Source organism: Triticum aestivum, chromosome 5D, assembly GCF_018294505.1.
Source record: "Triticum aestivum cultivar Chinese Spring chromosome 5D, IWGSC CS RefSeq v2.1, whole genome shotgun sequence".
Taxonomy (NCBI): Eukaryota; Viridiplantae; Streptophyta; class Magnoliopsida; order Poales; family Poaceae; genus Triticum; species Triticum aestivum.
Window position 1 is genome coordinate 443,675,789 of NC_057808.1, and position 16,469 is coordinate 443,692,257.

At 48.6% G+C, this 16,469-nt stretch overlaps 2 protein-coding genes across 5 annotated transcripts; one reads left to right on the top strand and one right to left on the bottom strand.

Moving 5' to 3' along the window:
* The first annotated feature begins 1,468 nt into the window (after positions 1 to 1,468).
* On the top strand, positions 1,469 to 3,925 carry LOC123122548 (uncharacterized). The gene is made up of 3 exons (XM_044542749.1): positions 1,469 to 2,582; positions 2,654 to 2,788; positions 3,178 to 3,925. Exons 1-3 carry the CDS (start codon positions 1,674 to 1,676, stop codon positions 3,532 to 3,534), a joined length of 1,401 nt encoding a protein of 466 aa, XP_044398684.1. The 5' UTR covers positions 1,469 to 1,673; the 3' UTR covers positions 3,535 to 3,925.
* Positions 3,906 to 7,521, bottom strand: LOC123122549 (protein PIN-LIKES 7). 4 transcript variants are annotated; one of them, XM_044542751.1, is made up of 11 exons: positions 7,335 to 7,471; positions 7,152 to 7,246; positions 6,197 to 6,408; positions 6,007 to 6,086; positions 5,668 to 5,792; positions 5,446 to 5,570; positions 5,152 to 5,355; positions 4,947 to 5,066; positions 4,750 to 4,850; positions 4,570 to 4,622; positions 3,906 to 4,457 (listed from the first exon to the last, which is right to left on the bottom strand). In XM_044542751.1, exons 3-11 carry the CDS (start codon positions 6,329 to 6,331, stop codon positions 4,147 to 4,149), a joined length of 1,254 nt encoding a protein of 417 aa, XP_044398686.1. In that variant the 5' UTR covers positions 6,332 to 6,408; positions 7,152 to 7,246; positions 7,335 to 7,471; the 3' UTR covers positions 3,906 to 4,146. The 4 variants fall into 4 exon arrangements, with proteins under 4 accessions (XP_044398686.1, XP_044398688.1, XP_044398685.1 ...); XM_044542753.1 differs by lacking the exon at positions 7,152 to 7,246 and having other exon boundaries at positions 7,335 to 7,521; XM_044542750.1 differs by lacking the exon at positions 7,335 to 7,471 and having other exon boundaries at positions 7,152 to 7,310.
* Positions 7,522 to 16,469: the final 8,948 nt, after the last annotated feature.

The following is a 16,469-nucleotide window of genomic DNA, read 5'->3' on the forward strand; positions in this document are numbered from 1 at the left end:
GTGGTGAAATAGGAACCTGTAGCAATAATAACATGTGAAATATGCAGCATTCTTGGATGTCCTCAAGGACAGTTGTTGTTTTGGTGTGTAGGAATTGTTTGACAGCCTAAAGCATATAGGAAAACTGATGGGTCTGTCCTATTATTTCGTCCGGAGGAGAATGACATTAGGATGAAAAAAAAATCAGATAGGATGTGCATGCCCGCACCAACTGTTCAGCAATTCATGGATGCAGTTAAGCAAACCGTTTTATAGCAATTAGAAGATTGGTAAGTGATTTTTATGTCTCCTGATTATAGTCATTTCTTTGGGCTCTGTATGTTGGGAATCGTTGCATGGAAAACAAAAAAAAATCTACACACACGCAATGATACGTCTCCGTCTCCGTCGTATCTACTTTTCCTAACGCTTTTCTTCTTGTTAGGGACTCTAATTTGCATGATTTGAATGAAACTAATCCGGACTGACGCTATTTTCAGCAGAACTATCATGGTGTTGTTTTTGTGTAGAAATAAAAGTTCTCGGATTGGAACAAAACTTTGCGAGGATTTTTTATACAATAGCGACATTGCAACGAGTTGTTCGTCGCTCATAGCGGCGACCCACAACAGTGCGAAAGTTGCAGTTACAGTGCTTCGCAGTATGCAACACCATGCGGGTTGCAATCTAGCACCACCGATGGTAGCCACGTGCAACACCAACGATGCTCCCCATTGCAACAAGCAATTGTGGTGGCGGCCGTGCCTTGCAACATGTCTAACAAAAGTAGTGCCCCCGACACCTTCGCAGCAGGCATGGGGGGCTGACCCCTCCAGCGAAATCCCCACCCTTGCACGGGACCACATGCAAGAGATGAGCCAGGCGGCTGGTGCCAGGTCCGCACGCAAGGATTGAGCTCTTGCCTCGGATCCGAAGGAAACAACATGGCGTGTTGGATCCAGGGCGACACCCATGGCGGTCACCCTTGGCGGAGTGCAACTGGCAACGCGATGGTGCATGTGGTGGCCCCATAGTCGCAGCATGAGAGTGTTCGGGGCGGTGGCTGTGTGTAGGGGACGCGGGCGGTGGCCAAGGACGATGCACATTCGATTGGGTGTGGGGGGAGGGGGTTGCAGAACAATGCGGTGGAGCTCGAGGTCACGACTCTCGAGTGGAAGAGGGCAGGGGAGAGAGGCTCTCTTGGGAGCAGCAACTCACCGGAGGGCACATGAATGTGGGTGTTATGCAAGGAGCCAAGGAGAAAGGGGACCGATTCGGTTGAAAACGATGTGATGAGAATGCTTCCAAATCAGAGACAAGATAGGTGTGTAGGGTCGGACACATGCACGTGAGAAAGGAGGCCTAGGCATGCGTAGTCGCTCTGCAACATAGCCAGTGTTGCGCTCGAAAGGGTTGCAACAAGGACCATGTTGCAAGCTGGAATAGTGTATGGGTTGCTGCGGACCATTCGATCAACTTAGATACAAGGCCACAGAGATGGTCGTTGCACGAAGAGTTATATAATGCGGATGCGTTTTCTTTATTTTTCTTTCTTATAAAAAGAGAGATTTTTTTGTGATATGTATACCTGTATAAGTCGTACATATTCCAAACTGGTTAAATAGGTCGCTCGGGGGTGAACAGAAGGTTCCAGCCTAATTGCCGGATATTTTGGGCGGCGGCGTCCATGAACGATGTGGCGGCTTCCCGATCCAAGAAGCGGAGGCGGGACCTCATCAGCAACCTCCCTGACGAGATCCTCGGCACCATCATCTCTCTTGCCCACCAAAGACGCCGCGCGGACAACCGTTCTCTCCTCTCGGTGGCGCCACCTCTGGCACTCCGCCCCGCTTAACCTCGCGGTCGAGCACCTCGCCCGCTCAATCTGGCTCACCGGCTCGTTCCTCCGCGACATCCACTACAAACCTGTTTACCGCCGGGTGAGCGAGCACATCGACGTCACCCTCTCCAAGATCCTCACCGTGCACACCGGCCCCGCTCGCCGCCTCTCCTTGGGTGACCGCCACGGCATCCGCCTCAACCGCGGCTTCTGCACTAAGTTCGACGGCTGGTTCTGCTCCACCGCCCTCGATGGCCTCGAGGAGCTCGATTTCTACTTGGGCGGCGAGCCGGGGTGGACGCTGCCGACCTCCGTGCTCCGCTTCGCGCCCACGCTGCGCGTCGCGAGACTGTGCGGCTGTGATTTCCACGAGATTAAAGCTACCCCCGCACTTCGTCTCCCTCGGCTGAAGGAGCTCAAGCTCTGTGGTCGTGCCACTATCTCGGATGCGACCCTCCACTGCCTACTCGCTGGCTGCACTGCGCTAGAGATCCTTCAGCTTGATAACATCCAGGGGCTCAGCTCCGTCCGGATCATCTCGTCCACTCTACGTAGTATCGGTGTCTCTGGTTCTGACTTCAACATTGAAGAGTCCCAGATTCAGGAGCTTGTCATTGAGGATGCACCTTGCCTCGAGAGATTGATCACACTTGGTCCATGTGGTGGCCCGAGGATAGTCAAAGTCCTTGCGACGCCGAACTTGATGGTGTTGGGCTGCCTGTATGGCGAAAATTTCAAAACTGTGAATGGAACAATTGTGAAGGTAAAACTTGCATGCATTTGGGCATTTTTCTACTTGCAATCTATTGATGTGTGTGTATCTGTTTTCTCCAGGAAATTGTCCCCACTAGCTTGTCTGCATCGGGACGCACAGTGAAGGTCTTGATTCTAGAATCTATCGGCCCCAATCTAAAAGCAGTTGTTGGCTTCCTTAGATGCTTTCCCTGCTTGGAGAAGCTATACATCCAGGTGAAAATCTTTGTTGTTAAATCTAGTCATATGGTATTTTAACTTTGATCAATTGTATATCTCTGGAAGTCTAGTTTGGACGTAATATTTAGTACACTTTTGGTAAAATTACCCTCCACAGTAAAGATTGTTGGGTAATTTTTCCCCTATAATTGTACAATGAAAAATCTCGTAGTCAAAACTACACATAGGAGATCTTAAAGTTAAAATGAACTAAGGGGACTACATTGTTCAGTAATCCCCAATTAATTCAATCATCATGCAAATACAACTAATCCTTATGTAACTAGGTGCCAACTATGTGGAATCATTGTTTCCCTGCCCACAGTAAAATTACTCCTTTTATCGCGACCTAAGTGGCCACCAATATCTATTTTGTTCTTTTGCAGTCACGCCTTAGGAAGGATATGAAAAATGTGTGCCAATATAGCACACTCGATCCCATCGAATGCCTTGAACTTCATCTCAGAGCAATAGTATTGAACACCTATGAAGGCAAGAGAGCAGATGTTGACTTTGCCAAGTTCTTTGTTCTGAATGCAAAGGTGCTCAAGGTAATGAAATTTGGTGCCAGTGGTACCTGCAATGATAAATGGGTGGCTAATCAGCGCAGGCGGCTACAACTGGGTAACAGAGCTTCTAGAGATGCGCGATTTGATTTTGAAAGAGATTTTGATATCCCCAGCCTTTGCGATGACTATCACCTGTATGGTATGTGGACAGTTGATCCCTTTGGTAGCTCTTAGTGCAAATGTTGTTGTCTGCTATGATGCCCTTTCAGTGGAGTCTTCTTGCAAAAAAAAAAAAAAAAAAAAGTAGCCTGAAGTATACTGAAATTTAGAAGTCTGCAGAGCCAGGGGATATGTTTGTCTATGCTCTTTCCATATACTAGTGAAATAATATGTTTCTATCCATGAAGTAGACTGGAATTCCAAAGTCTGCGGAACCAGAATTCAGAAGTCCGCAGGGGGATTAAGTAACCGGTGGAAGGGCAGGGTAGCTTCTTACTTTGGTCTCTGAAAGTGTATGTAAAAGAGTTTGTATTGTTTGCAAAACTGTCTTGCAAAATCTGGGTCAAATTAAGTGTTAGTTTAAACTCTGATATCCTTCGATTATATAATGAACTAGTGCTTGATCGTTCCATCACAGGGATCCTTCCACTAGTGCAGTCTGTTGCAAAAGCAGGACAGGCTGAAAATGGACTAGTATGTGTTTTTCCATAAAAAATGGACTAGTATTTAGTATACAGAAAGAATGGCGTGTCTACTTACAAACTCTGTAATGAACACTTTACAAATGGAATCTACGGGAGTTCTCCCTGGCCCATTACAAAATTGAACTGTTAATGGTTGCCTGCTTCAGGAGAGAATGGACATGAAGACGGTGGACCATGTGGTGAGCGCGACCGCAGCAACTAGGTACGTCCACAGGAAGATCACCGAGCACTCCTCCTGCCCGACGTCGAACAGCTGCGCCATGGTCCCGATGTTCATAGCGGGCGGCAGCGCGAACTGCAACATCAGCACGTACCGGTAGAGAGGGTCATGGGGAAGGAACCCGACCCCGTGCGCCGCGCGGACGACGGCGATCCCGATCACCGGCATAGCCACGTAGCGGATAAACACGATCGCCACGATCACCATGCGCTTCAGCACCGACTTCCGCAGCCCTACAGAAGAATTTTCAGAGTTCAGGGAATTGTTTTCGGGCACGACACTGTGTGGATGAACTGCTACCAAATGATCTTGACGATCGGAACGGAAAGGTTGTCAGATCCCTACCTTGTGTCAGGTTTCCTCCCAGGATGAGGGTGATGCAGGGTATGGTGCCATTGCTGCAAAGGCAATTTCTTAGTCATTGAAGTGAGACTGAATGAGCACTGAATTAAGTTCAGAGCTTTCAAAATGAAAGCAGGAAAAATTATCATCTGCAAGTAGACAGACACTGATGTTGCTTCTTACCCCATCAACTCCAGAGAATCCTGGATAACTCTGAAAGGGGCGCCTTCGCCGATGATCAGCGACTTCAGCCATGGCACTAGCCCAACAACGAATCCAATCATCTGCCAGGATGCAGTTAAAACCGAATTCAGTCAAAAAAAAGAAGAACCTTTCCCCTAGAAATGATAAATGTTGCAGTTTGTTTGGCAGAGACATACCGCGGATATGGTCGGCGGCGCCATGAGCTCCTCGACGAGCTGGTGCACGGCCTCCTTCAGGTTTACCCAGAACCCTTTGTTGTTGGCGACATCGCTCTCACACGACAGTAGTGGAGCCTCCTGCATTTCTCTCCGAGTCAGTTTCTTTGAAATCTGGAGATGCCCCCAAGAACCAACCAACCAACATGGACAATTCTGAACTTACAATCTGGCTCCCCTCGTTGTGTTCGTCATCGGGTCCAGCCGATGCGGGGAGAGCCGCTTCCTCGTCGCCGGCTTTGAATCCCTGGAGATGCTCCTCGTCGCTGTCGGCGGGGCACTGGACGCTCTTGGACTGCATCTTGTGGTACAGTTTGCCGGACTTCTGCATCAAGCTGTAGGTGTACGTCCATATGAAGAGGCCACCGAGCTGCAGACATCCTCAGAGTGAATTAGCAGCCTGATCTCTCAGCGTCGTCAGAGGGACGAGCAACTGGTACTGGTGGCAAATTATGCTTACAGCCATGGACAGCGACGAGTAGGAGAGGCCGCGCGAGCGGCACTGGCTCCGGTCGTTCCCAAACGGGTTGCCGTCTTCGTCGCAGACGGCCGGGACGACGATCAGCAGCAGGTTGCCGAGGTTTCCTGTGGTATTTTTGGTCGATGCCGGACGCGGTTAGCATCATGATATGGATACCAACATCATCATGGCGACTCAAAGTCTGAAATTGTGTGTGTGTACCTGCTGAGCAGAAGGCCATGATGAGGCCACGGAAATGCGGCGGCGGTTTCAGGATCTTGCACGCTAGCCAGCCTAGAGCACTGCCAACCAGGAATGTGATTGCTATGTTCACCGGCATGAACCACCTGTATGATGTAAAGCTTGCTCGTGTCAGTCCACTTGAGTTGGATGTTTATGCCTGAACGTTCTGTCACTTGAGCTGGATGTCTTGTTTGACATTCAGAGAACTTGTTAAGGGGAACATGGTGCTAACTCTGGGACATGTTCACCGAATTGCAGCACCTATTTAACTGATTGCCTTGTTGGAAACTATGAAACCTGATGAAGCCGCTGACTCACCAGGAGATGACGTCGGACAGTGTGACCGTCTTGGCGAGGTTGGCGAAGATGAGAGACGGGGTGAAGACTGTAAAAACAACCTGCCCGGGAAGAAAATCAAGTAATGGGATTAGCCGATAACAAAGGAAGTACTATTATGCTCAGGGTGAAACATTGGATGTTTATAGTGTGCCAATGGAAGCTGGATGACCTTGTTCATGTCCCTGCGAGCGCTGGCGGTGAGAACCTTGCTGTACCCCGAGGCGAGGAAGGCTCCGATGACGCCGATGAGCAGGACCTGGACGATGGGCATGGAAGCCACGACGAGCAGTGACAGGAAACCCATCTTCCCAGTCCTGATGTCGGTAGGATCAAGTCTCCTCCTTAGTCCCCTGCTGATCTCCTGCTTAGCTTCTCCCTGTACTATGATGTCAAGTATGGTTTTCAGACACGTCTCCTGACAAATTCAAATAAGAGAGTTTTTCGCAACAACCACACAAAAAAAATCAAATAAGAGAGAGAGAGAGAGAGAGAGAGAGAGAGAGAGAGAGAGATCAAAATGGCTGAATGATCCAGGGAACCGCTGGTAGCCGCAATATGTCTGGATGGCATTGCTCCATGGAGCTAAGCTTTTATCTGCTGTATTTACAAAATCTTTGTTGCTGCTGCTAGGCTGGTAGCTTCTGGTATATGCTACTTGTACTGTGATCCGAAAGAGACGGGTCCTCTCCTCATGGCAGCAGCAAGTTGCAAGGGGTATGCCTGCCTTGTCAGCATACATGTGGAGGAGGCGAAGGCGTAAAGCACTTGTGCGTTTAAACAGGCAGCACCAGCGTTTTGAGGAAAAGAAAACACGAGCTAGCCTGCCGGCGACGATACAAACGGACGGACGGACGGACGGACGCAAAATTCTCCAAGACTCTCGGAACTTACTACTATTCCCCAAGGTTGAAGAAGAAGAAGAAGAAGAAGAAGAAGAAGAAGAAGAAGAAGAAAAAAAGCATGGAACGCAGCAGCAGGTAGGAGATGGACGGATGGAGCTCCCAGAAGAAGGAGAAGCAAATAAAGACGGCGGTGGGTACTGGTGCCAACGCCCACGCCACGGAGCTGCCGGCTGCATGCTCGATCGCGGACGCAGGAGCGAAGTAGTTAAGCTTAATAATTACCTGAAGAATGCGCGGCGGGGCGGAGGAGCGAGGAGGATCCGCCGGAGTTGGTCGTTGCCGGAGACGGGAGAGAAGGAGGCGTACGGTGGCCAGCCCTGGATGGATGGATGGATGCGATGCAGACAGAGTCGAGAGAGGAGGAGGAGGAGGAGGTTTAAATAGGATAGCGACGGAGACACGTACGTACACAGTCAGGCGGACTGGGCCGGAGAAGAGATGGCGCCTACACCGCATCCACCTATTCCGTCCCGTGCAGGCAGCCGCCGCCAACACAGACGTCCGCCCGTCCGTCTGTCGCTAGCTACCTACTCGCTTCCCTCCTCCTTCCTCTGCTAGTGCTAATCCCGTCCGTCCCGTGCAGCCAGGCTAAAACGCACATGGACATGGTTGGTTATCTGTTTGCCCGATCAGCTAGCCGATCGGCTCGCGTCTCCATCTCTTTGACCGCGCACGCGCATCCAGTGTCAAGTGATCTCCCCTTGTTTACGCAAGATCGAGACCAAGTTGGGCTCGCCCCGCGAGCAATAATAATTAAACGACGCGACTAACTTCCGGACGGCAGGATTTTAACGACAGATGCGAACGATCGCGCGCATCCTTCTCAGCTCGATCCCACCACTTCTCCCACTTTCTTTTTATTTTCTAGCGCGGTAAATAAAATACAAGAGGTAGGAGTCGAACTCACTACCTGTTGTCCCATTATCGCTTCTCAGATCCACCTAGTCTAGTTTCAAGTAGCGATTACAAAAAAGATCGATAAATATTTGTACTGCTATATACACGATCAGAAAAACAAGCCCTCTCTCTTTCTCTCTCTTTTTTTACCATTTTTTCCTTTAGTACACGGTAATTTGTGCATCACAGACCTGATAATTCACTTTTTGACCCTAGGTAAAATAGTTGTTTGTAATACATTGTGATAACTTATCTATAAAAGAGCATGGTAATTATACACCACGAATCTGATAACTCGCACACAAACACTATGGTAATATTTTTGACCACATGAAAAAAAGAGTTGTTGTAACACATCCCAATAACTTCTCTAAAAAGCATGGTAGTATATACGCCACAAACCTGGTAACTCAATCACAAACACTGCAGTAACTTTCGGCCCAGAGAAAAAAAAAGTTGTTGCAACACACCCCGATAACTTCTCTGTAAAGAGCATGGTAATATATACGTCACGAACCTGATAACTCGCTCACAAACACCGTGGTAACTCAAGCACAACAACACCCCTCCCCCCTACCGTGGTGTTTGAACCTGAGTTATCAGAGCTGTGGTACGTGTACTACCTTGATATTTACGCAAAAGTTACCAGAGTTATGTTTTGAACAACCATTTTTCCTCAGATTAATATTATCAGTGTGTTTGTATCTAAGTTATCAGGCATGTTGTGCCTATATTACCATGCTATTTATACAAAAGTTATCAAGGATGTGTCTTCAAACATTTTGTTCGTCGATAAAAATTATAATGGTGTTTGTACCTAAGTTATCATGATGTTTGTACATCAGTTATCATGTCAGCAGTGCATAAATTATCATGCTATTTACACATAAATTAGCAAGGATACATTTCAAGCACCCATCGTGTCGAATGTTACCACCATGTTTGTATCTAAATTATTAAGGTTGCGGTGCACAAACTATCATGTCGTTTACACAAAAGTTATCGTAGTTATGTTTTTCAAAGAGAAAATTTCCCTAGTCAAAGTTACCCGCTCTGTTGTGTGTATATTATTGCACTATCTGCACAGAAGTTATCAGGGGTATGGTTTCCAACAAATTTTATCCTGGGGTCATTATCACGGTGTTTTTACATGAGTTATCAGCTCTGTTATGGGTATATTAGCAACCTATTTACATAGAAGTTACCTGGTTTTGTTTTACAATAAAATTGTCCCAGGACAAAAAGGTTATCGTAGTATTTGTACGTGACTTATCACCTTTGTTATGTCTATATTATCATGTTTTTTACACACAAGTTACCGGGTTATATTAATTTACATTTTTCCGGTAAAAAAGGTATCATGGTGCTTGTACGCGATTTATCAGCTTTGGTGTGCGTATATTACCATATTATTTTCACAGAAGTTACCGGGGGTATGGATTTAGCAACTTTTTTTCCATGTTAATTCCACAGAAGTTACCGCGATTTATCAGCTTTGGTGTGCGTATATTACCATGTTATTTTCACAGAAGTTACCGGGGGTATGGGTTCAACAACTTTTTTTCCATGGTTCGAAAGAGTTACCGTATTATTTGTACGTGAGTTATCGGCTCCATTCTCGATGGAGCGGTAACTTTTCGTCATGGTGAATCAATGAATACTAACATGTCAACACACACGAGTGGAAGACACAAAAAATACCTTGCACTAACGTGAGCTATTATGCAACCCAACAGCAGTAGACTTTAAGAATGGAAAAACAACCATTAGGCCATGCGTCAAAAAAAATTATGAGAAAGGCCATGCCTTAATTACAATGCCAAAAAATTGAGTTATGCACATAACGGGAAGTAGTTTGACAGCAAAGTCGAAATGGCTGAGATGGTTGTTGGCTTTTCGAGCAGCCTAGGCGACATGGGTTTGAATCCCACTGCAAACACTTCATTTTATTTTCTTGTAATTAAGGCATGGCCTAGTGGTTGTTTTTCTTCCTAGCGATTAACCTGCGGATGGGAACGGAAAATTTGGCAAAAAAAAGGAACAAGCAGGCGCGCAGGATTCGAATCTGACGTCGTGCGAATCGTCCGCACCTGTTGCTAAAATCCTGCCGTCCGGAAAATACAGCTTTTCCGATAATTAAAACAACTCACTTTGACCTGGTGCTCGTGTTCTCTTCTGCTATGTTTGTGTTGAAAATAACAAATTGCACAAGGATTCAAGACTTGTTAGTTCTGGGCGTATGATTTGTGTGTTGCACAGTTTTCTGTACTTCCTATGTGTGGATGGCATCCCGGGCTTGGACGTATATATGCGGCGGCCAGAGAAAGATGGAGGTGATGTATACATGCCGCGACTCGACAGTTCCCCCTTCCCCTGCCCGGTTATGCTAAGCTAATCCCGTGGCGGACAAGCTAAAAAACACGTGGTTATCTATCTATCTATCTATCTATCTATCTGCTCGTGACCACGGGCGAACGCTTGGCATGATTTTCAGGCTGAAGCGAAGCAAGCGAAATGAAATTGGATATCCATGATCGATCCGAGTCGTCTCTCTGCGCGACTTTGTAGATCGTTGTCTGTGTGATGAGGAGCGGCCGTGCGCTGCACGCGAGCGCGACGAGTCGACCCAGCCCAGCGTACGTGGTTTTTTGTACTGGCGCACACGTCTCGGGCGTACTAGGGCCACGAAAGAAAAAGAAAAATCAAACCCAAGCAGCTCTGCCTGTGTGATTAAGGCCATGAGACGCACGCGCGAGCTCTTCGAAATCGCTTGTTGGTACGCAGATCGAAATCCCCGTCGGCGGCGGCACTCCGGTCGGTCGGTCTGGGCTGTGGCTGCTTTCATTTGGCCGGGCTGGCCGGAGGGCTACTACGTGTGAGTCAGCCATGACGTACGTGCGTACTAGGCCTTTCTCTCTCGGCCTTGCTGGCTCCTGGACCGCCGGCTTGGCTTGGCCTGGCTTGACTTGACTTGCCCGCCAGGGAAATGCATACCAGGGAGGGGAGCAAGGTGCGATGCGATGCGAGCCATCACATCATTCATCATAATTTAATTAACGCGTGACCATCAGCTCAGCTCTGACGCTCCACTGTCAAATCAGGCTGATATGTATGCATCCATTCTCCAGACACATCATCCTGTGTGGCGGCCGGCGTTCGCCGTCAGTGCAATAACAATGCACACGCCATGCGTCCTCCCTCCCGCGTCTTGCAGCTCCACTCCACGCCAACATATATACACGGAGCAAGGCCCTGTTGAATGGTATTCGTAAAAAAAAAGCTCTATTATTTTAAAAAAATACAGACACAAGCACTTATATACACGCGTATATGCTCCATCTCTGTGAAGACGCGGATCTGAAAGGTTGAGCCGGCATATCATCGTGAGATTTTATAAAGTCACCATAGGTGTGTCGTAGTCGACGGAGATGTCTCCTTCCACTGAAGGCGCATCAGTACTTGAATCCTGATGGGCAGAGGATAGCATTGTCCTCCTAACCTGTGGTTGGTTCGGAAAAAAAAAAGGCCCTGTTGCATGGAAGGCAAGCAAGAGAAAACGTGGTACTTGCGTGATGAGGGGAAATGCCCAATGGACTATGGACGCATATGCATCGATCTGTCGTCGGTAAATTCCAACTCTTTCCGTAAATTCCAACTGGTCCAACCAAGTGACTTGTACCACCGACGGCAAGGTCCTGCTAATCTGGACCGTACCTCCTGGAACAAACACACCCACTTACTTGTCCCGTATTTTTTTTTTTGCAGGGAAATGAGAACTTTATTCAATCATCTCTAGCTCCTGCATGATCAGCCATAACGCTAGTCATGAGAAAACTAGGAGGGGAATCCATCCAACAGCTCGTAACCCCTAATGTGCAAGCAAACTTGGCACAAAGGTGGGCTGGAGCATTGGCTTTTCTTGATACAGATTGAATAACAAAAGACTGAAAAGATAAAGCTAGTCCTTCTATCTCCAATAGAACTGGCGCTACCGTCAAGCGTGAAAAAGTGCGAGAAGCCCACAGATCGACTACCTCCTTGCAGTCAACCTCCATAACCACTCGCATGACGCCTCGGAGATGAGCAAAAAGAACACCATCACGCAGGGCCAAAGCTTCTGCTACCAATGGATCCGTCACTCCAGGATAAGGCTTGCTCCAGGCCGCAAGGAAGGCAGTCGAAGACCGAGCGATCCCTCCTGCACCCCCTTTTCTCTCCTCACTGGAGATACCTGCATCAGTGTTGATCTTAATCCAATCACCCTCAGGTGGTCTCCATCCGTAGCTGGTCAGGACTTTGGTGTGCTCCACAGGAAGTTCTAGCACCGCCAAAGCATCCTTGATCGTTCTCATAAACTGGACTGGGTTTGAACTTTCCTTATCATGTGTAATATTGTTTCTGGAAGTCCAAATCGCCCACATGACAGAAACAATTTTTGCCCTATCAGTTTCTTGAAACCTTGGGTCACAAAGTATATCTTTCATCCATGTTTCTGGGTGGAGAGCAGGAAGTTTCACTTGTAACCACTCTCTTGCTTCCCCCGGAACCTCTCTGCATGAGTGCACTTAATCAGCGCATGCATCAAATCCTCGTCTGCAGCTAGGCAGACTTTACATCTAGCTGTGGTGACTATGTGTCTGTGCTGCAGTGTTCGCTCGACAGGAAGGATTCCCCGTAGAACTCGCCACCAGAACACACGAACTTTAGGTACCACTTGTAGCTTCCACAACCTTGCCCATAACTGTTTTTCTGTCTCTGAAGTACCCGTAGTCGTCCCTTCCTATAGAGCTAAGTGCTCGTTGTGAGTCATACGAGCCTGATACGCAGATTTTACAGTATAGACACCCATCTTCTCCCACGCCCATGCCCAGAAGTCCTCACCTCCCCCTTGCCGCAATGGTACCATTCCAGATCGACACCGAGGAGCCATCCCCAATGCGCCTGATCAAACCCACTTTGAGCGCCTCCCTCCCTGCTATAATAGCACTCCAGGTAGCCGAGGCGTTCTTTGGTACAGTAGCATGCATGAAGTCCGTGAGAGGGAAATACTTCCCCTTCAACACACGACCACAGAGGGAGTCTGGGTTTGTGATCAGTCTCCATCCGTGCTTACCTAGCATGGCTAAATCAAACATCTCAAGACTCCAAAAACCCATCCCTCCTTGTACCTTCGGTGATGCGAGTGTTTGCCAATCAACCCAGTGCAACGAACGCCGGTCGAGAGAACTACTCCACCAATATTTTGCCATACTAGATGAAATCCCCTTGCAGACTTACTTGTCCCGTAGCGCTCGCTTCCCGCCGAGCAGCCCGGATCTCTTCACCGAGGAGACAATCAGTTTGGTCCACCTAGCCTGCAACCACAACGTGATCCATAGCCCATTGTCCATGGGCCTACCGGTCTGTAGGATATTCACATCTACTACTAGTCTCGAATTCGCAGATAATTTGCCTGTGATCCACATATGGAAATTTCCTTGAGCAGGTTGGTTCGTGTTCATAATATGTTGGAGTAAATTGTGTAATCTGCACGTCAAAGATATTCGTCTTCCATCAAATGTATAGGGAAATGGAAGTGGCAGTACAAGTATTATCATATTATCATTGGCTCCGCTAGTCCCCAGAACTAGGCAATGTGCACTACTAGGAAAAGGGCTATAGATGGAATGGCCACTAATGGCGCACCAGACATGTGATGCGCCATTGCTATATAGCAATGACGCACCATGTGCTGGTGCGCCTTTAGTGTGAAAGACACTAATGACGCACCAGACAAACGGTGCGCCATTAGTAACAAATTTTATTTATTTTTACTTTGCCAGACATACTAATGGCGCACCAGGACATAGTGCGTCATTACTAGTTATAACTAGTAATGGCGCACCAGCAACATAGTGCGCCACTAAATTTTTTTATTTTTTTTATTTTTTGCAAAACTACTAATGGCGCACCTGGTGCAGTGCGCCATTACTAGTTAAGCTAGTAATGGCGCACTGCTCCCCGTGTGCCATTAGTGTATATTTCCTGGACACTTGATCTCGATCCCCCTCCATCTCGATCGCTATCCCACCTCGCCAGATCCGGTCCCCCTCGCCGCCGAGCACCCCCCCCCCCGCTCCACCGGGCGCCGCCGCCGACCCCCCGCACCCTCCCCCGCTCCACCGCCGCCGACGACCCACCGCACCCTTCCCTGCTCCACCGCCGCCGCCGACGACCCACCGCACCCTCCCCCGCTCCACCGCCGCCGACGACCCACCGCACCCTAGCTCCCCTGCTCCACCGCCGCCGATGACCCACCGCACCCTCCCCGGCCCGCTCCACCGCCGCCGCCGACCCCCTGCACCCTCTCCGGCCTGCTCCACCGTCACAAATGAATGCTATAGCTAATTCCTCCCTCTCCCTCGCCAGTTCCCCTTCGTCCCTCTCCCCCGCGCCAGTTCCTCTCCGTCCGCTCCCAATCCGCGCCCCCGCCGCCTCCCTCTCCCCATCCTCCCCTCCGACCCCACCCCACTCTCGCCGGAGCAGCGCCGCAGGGCCGACACCAACCTCGCCCTCGCCCGCGCGCGCCGCAACCTCCGCCTCGCATTCAACAGCTACACATTCTACACCGAGGACAAGGACATGAAGAGCGATGGTTATCAGAACTCCGGGGTAACGATGGAATCCTACACCGGTAACGACAAGGACAGAGCACCCCCCGCAACCCCCGACGACCCACCGCACCCTCCCCCGCTCCACCGCCGCCGAGCACCCCCGCACCCTCCCCCGCACCCTGTTTTTATAAAAATTATTACTGTTTTTATAAAAAAATATTACTGTTATGATTTAAACAAGTTTCAACATATTTAAACACAAATAAATATCAAACAGCATTTTAAATGCATTTTTTATAAAAATTATTACTGTTTTTATAAAAAAATATTACTGTTATGATTTAAACAAGTTTGAACATATTTAAACACAAATAAATATCAAACAGCATTTTAAATGCATAAAAAAAATTGGGAGCCTGGGAATCGAACCCAGGACCTCCTAGTGTGTGTGCTGCGTGCTGACCAGTCGGGCTAGTGGGCGTGTTCTGATGGAGATAGGGTTAGGTGGGATATAACCTGACCAGTCGGGCTAGTAAGTAAAACAAAATTCTAATGGCGCACCAGGGGGAGGTGCGCCATTAGAATCGACGTACTTATGGCGCACCAGGGGGAGGTGCGCCATTAGAATTTTTATACTTGTTCCCCTCGCACTGTCGCCTCCCTCCCTCCCTCGCTCGCCAGATCCCCCACTCCTCGACCCCAACCGTACGCCGCCGCCCCCTTGCTCCGCCCCCTCCGTCCGCCGCGCCTGCACGCCGTCGGCGACGCCGCCGCCGCTGTGGTCTTGCGCTGCCTCGACGCCGCCGCCCCGACCCCCGCGGGACTCCACCCCCGCCACCCCCGCGCCCCCCGAACGGGATCGGCCGAGCGCGCGCCGCCCGCTCCTTTCCTCTCCTCCTCCCTCCGACGAGCGAGGGCCTCCTCCAGCCCCTGCAGCAGCCGGCGAGCGCGGCCCCGACGCGCCCATCCCGCCTTTCAAGTTCAAGTTCAGCACTTTCATATGGTATCTCCAGTTCTGAAAAGTAGATTCATATTGTATCTCAAGCAAGTCTCATTTCTCATTATCATAAGGAGTATAGGCAATATTTACAGAGCTTCACTTGGTCCAAATCAGAACCTATAATGCCCACATCAATTTGTTAGTTTATGTTCCAGCTTGACAGTTTGTTTGTTGAAAGCAGTGATGTTGTTAGTTTAAAGGGAGCAAGCTTTGCTGCCCATGAAATCTGTTACTCTTTAGGTCCTGGCCATGTTTGGCATGAATAACCTCCAGATAATTAATTATTGTTTGAGTAATAATAAAAAGTAGAAGTGTGATTTAGAGACGAAACCTTCGAGGAGTGACAAACCTTCGAGGTCCCTGCCAAGACCTGCCAAGACACTCAGCAACATAGCATTTAACACCAGACAAAACCTTCGAGGAGTGACAAACATGGCTTGCACTGTTGCACAAGGTGGCAAACACCACTTACTAAAAATATATCAAGCAGAAAACAGATTCATTCAAACAAGACCCTCACTCAAAAATATATCAAGCAGAAAACACCAGACAAAATTCATGTAGCTCCATTCAAACAAGACCCTCACTCAAAAAAGTTTCAAATGCAGCCTCTCAGATTTGCTGCATTTGTGGCATCGGTTTGGGACACTTCGTGGAGTTGTGCTGCACAATTAACTTCATGGAGAACATTAGAATTTGTGTTTAGTGAAGTAGTTAGTGTACTGTACTTGCAATAGTTTGCTTGGTCTTTCTTTGGTTTAAGTTAAGTTATTGTCAGATTTTCCTCTCCATTGCTCTGAGTGGTGCTTGTGTTTCTACTTGCAGAAATGTACCATGAGTGGTACAATCTAATTTACTACTGCTGCTATATACATCAATGCTTTACTACTAGCCCTTGAGTGGTGCTTGTGCTTCTACTTGCAGAAATGTACTACTTGGGAATTTTGTCAACTTGTGATGCTGCTGCTGTACCCTGAGAGGCCCTTGAGTTTGCCGAAATGTCGATTGACTTCCGTTCCGGCAAATTCGGGTACTCCATATGTCCTATTT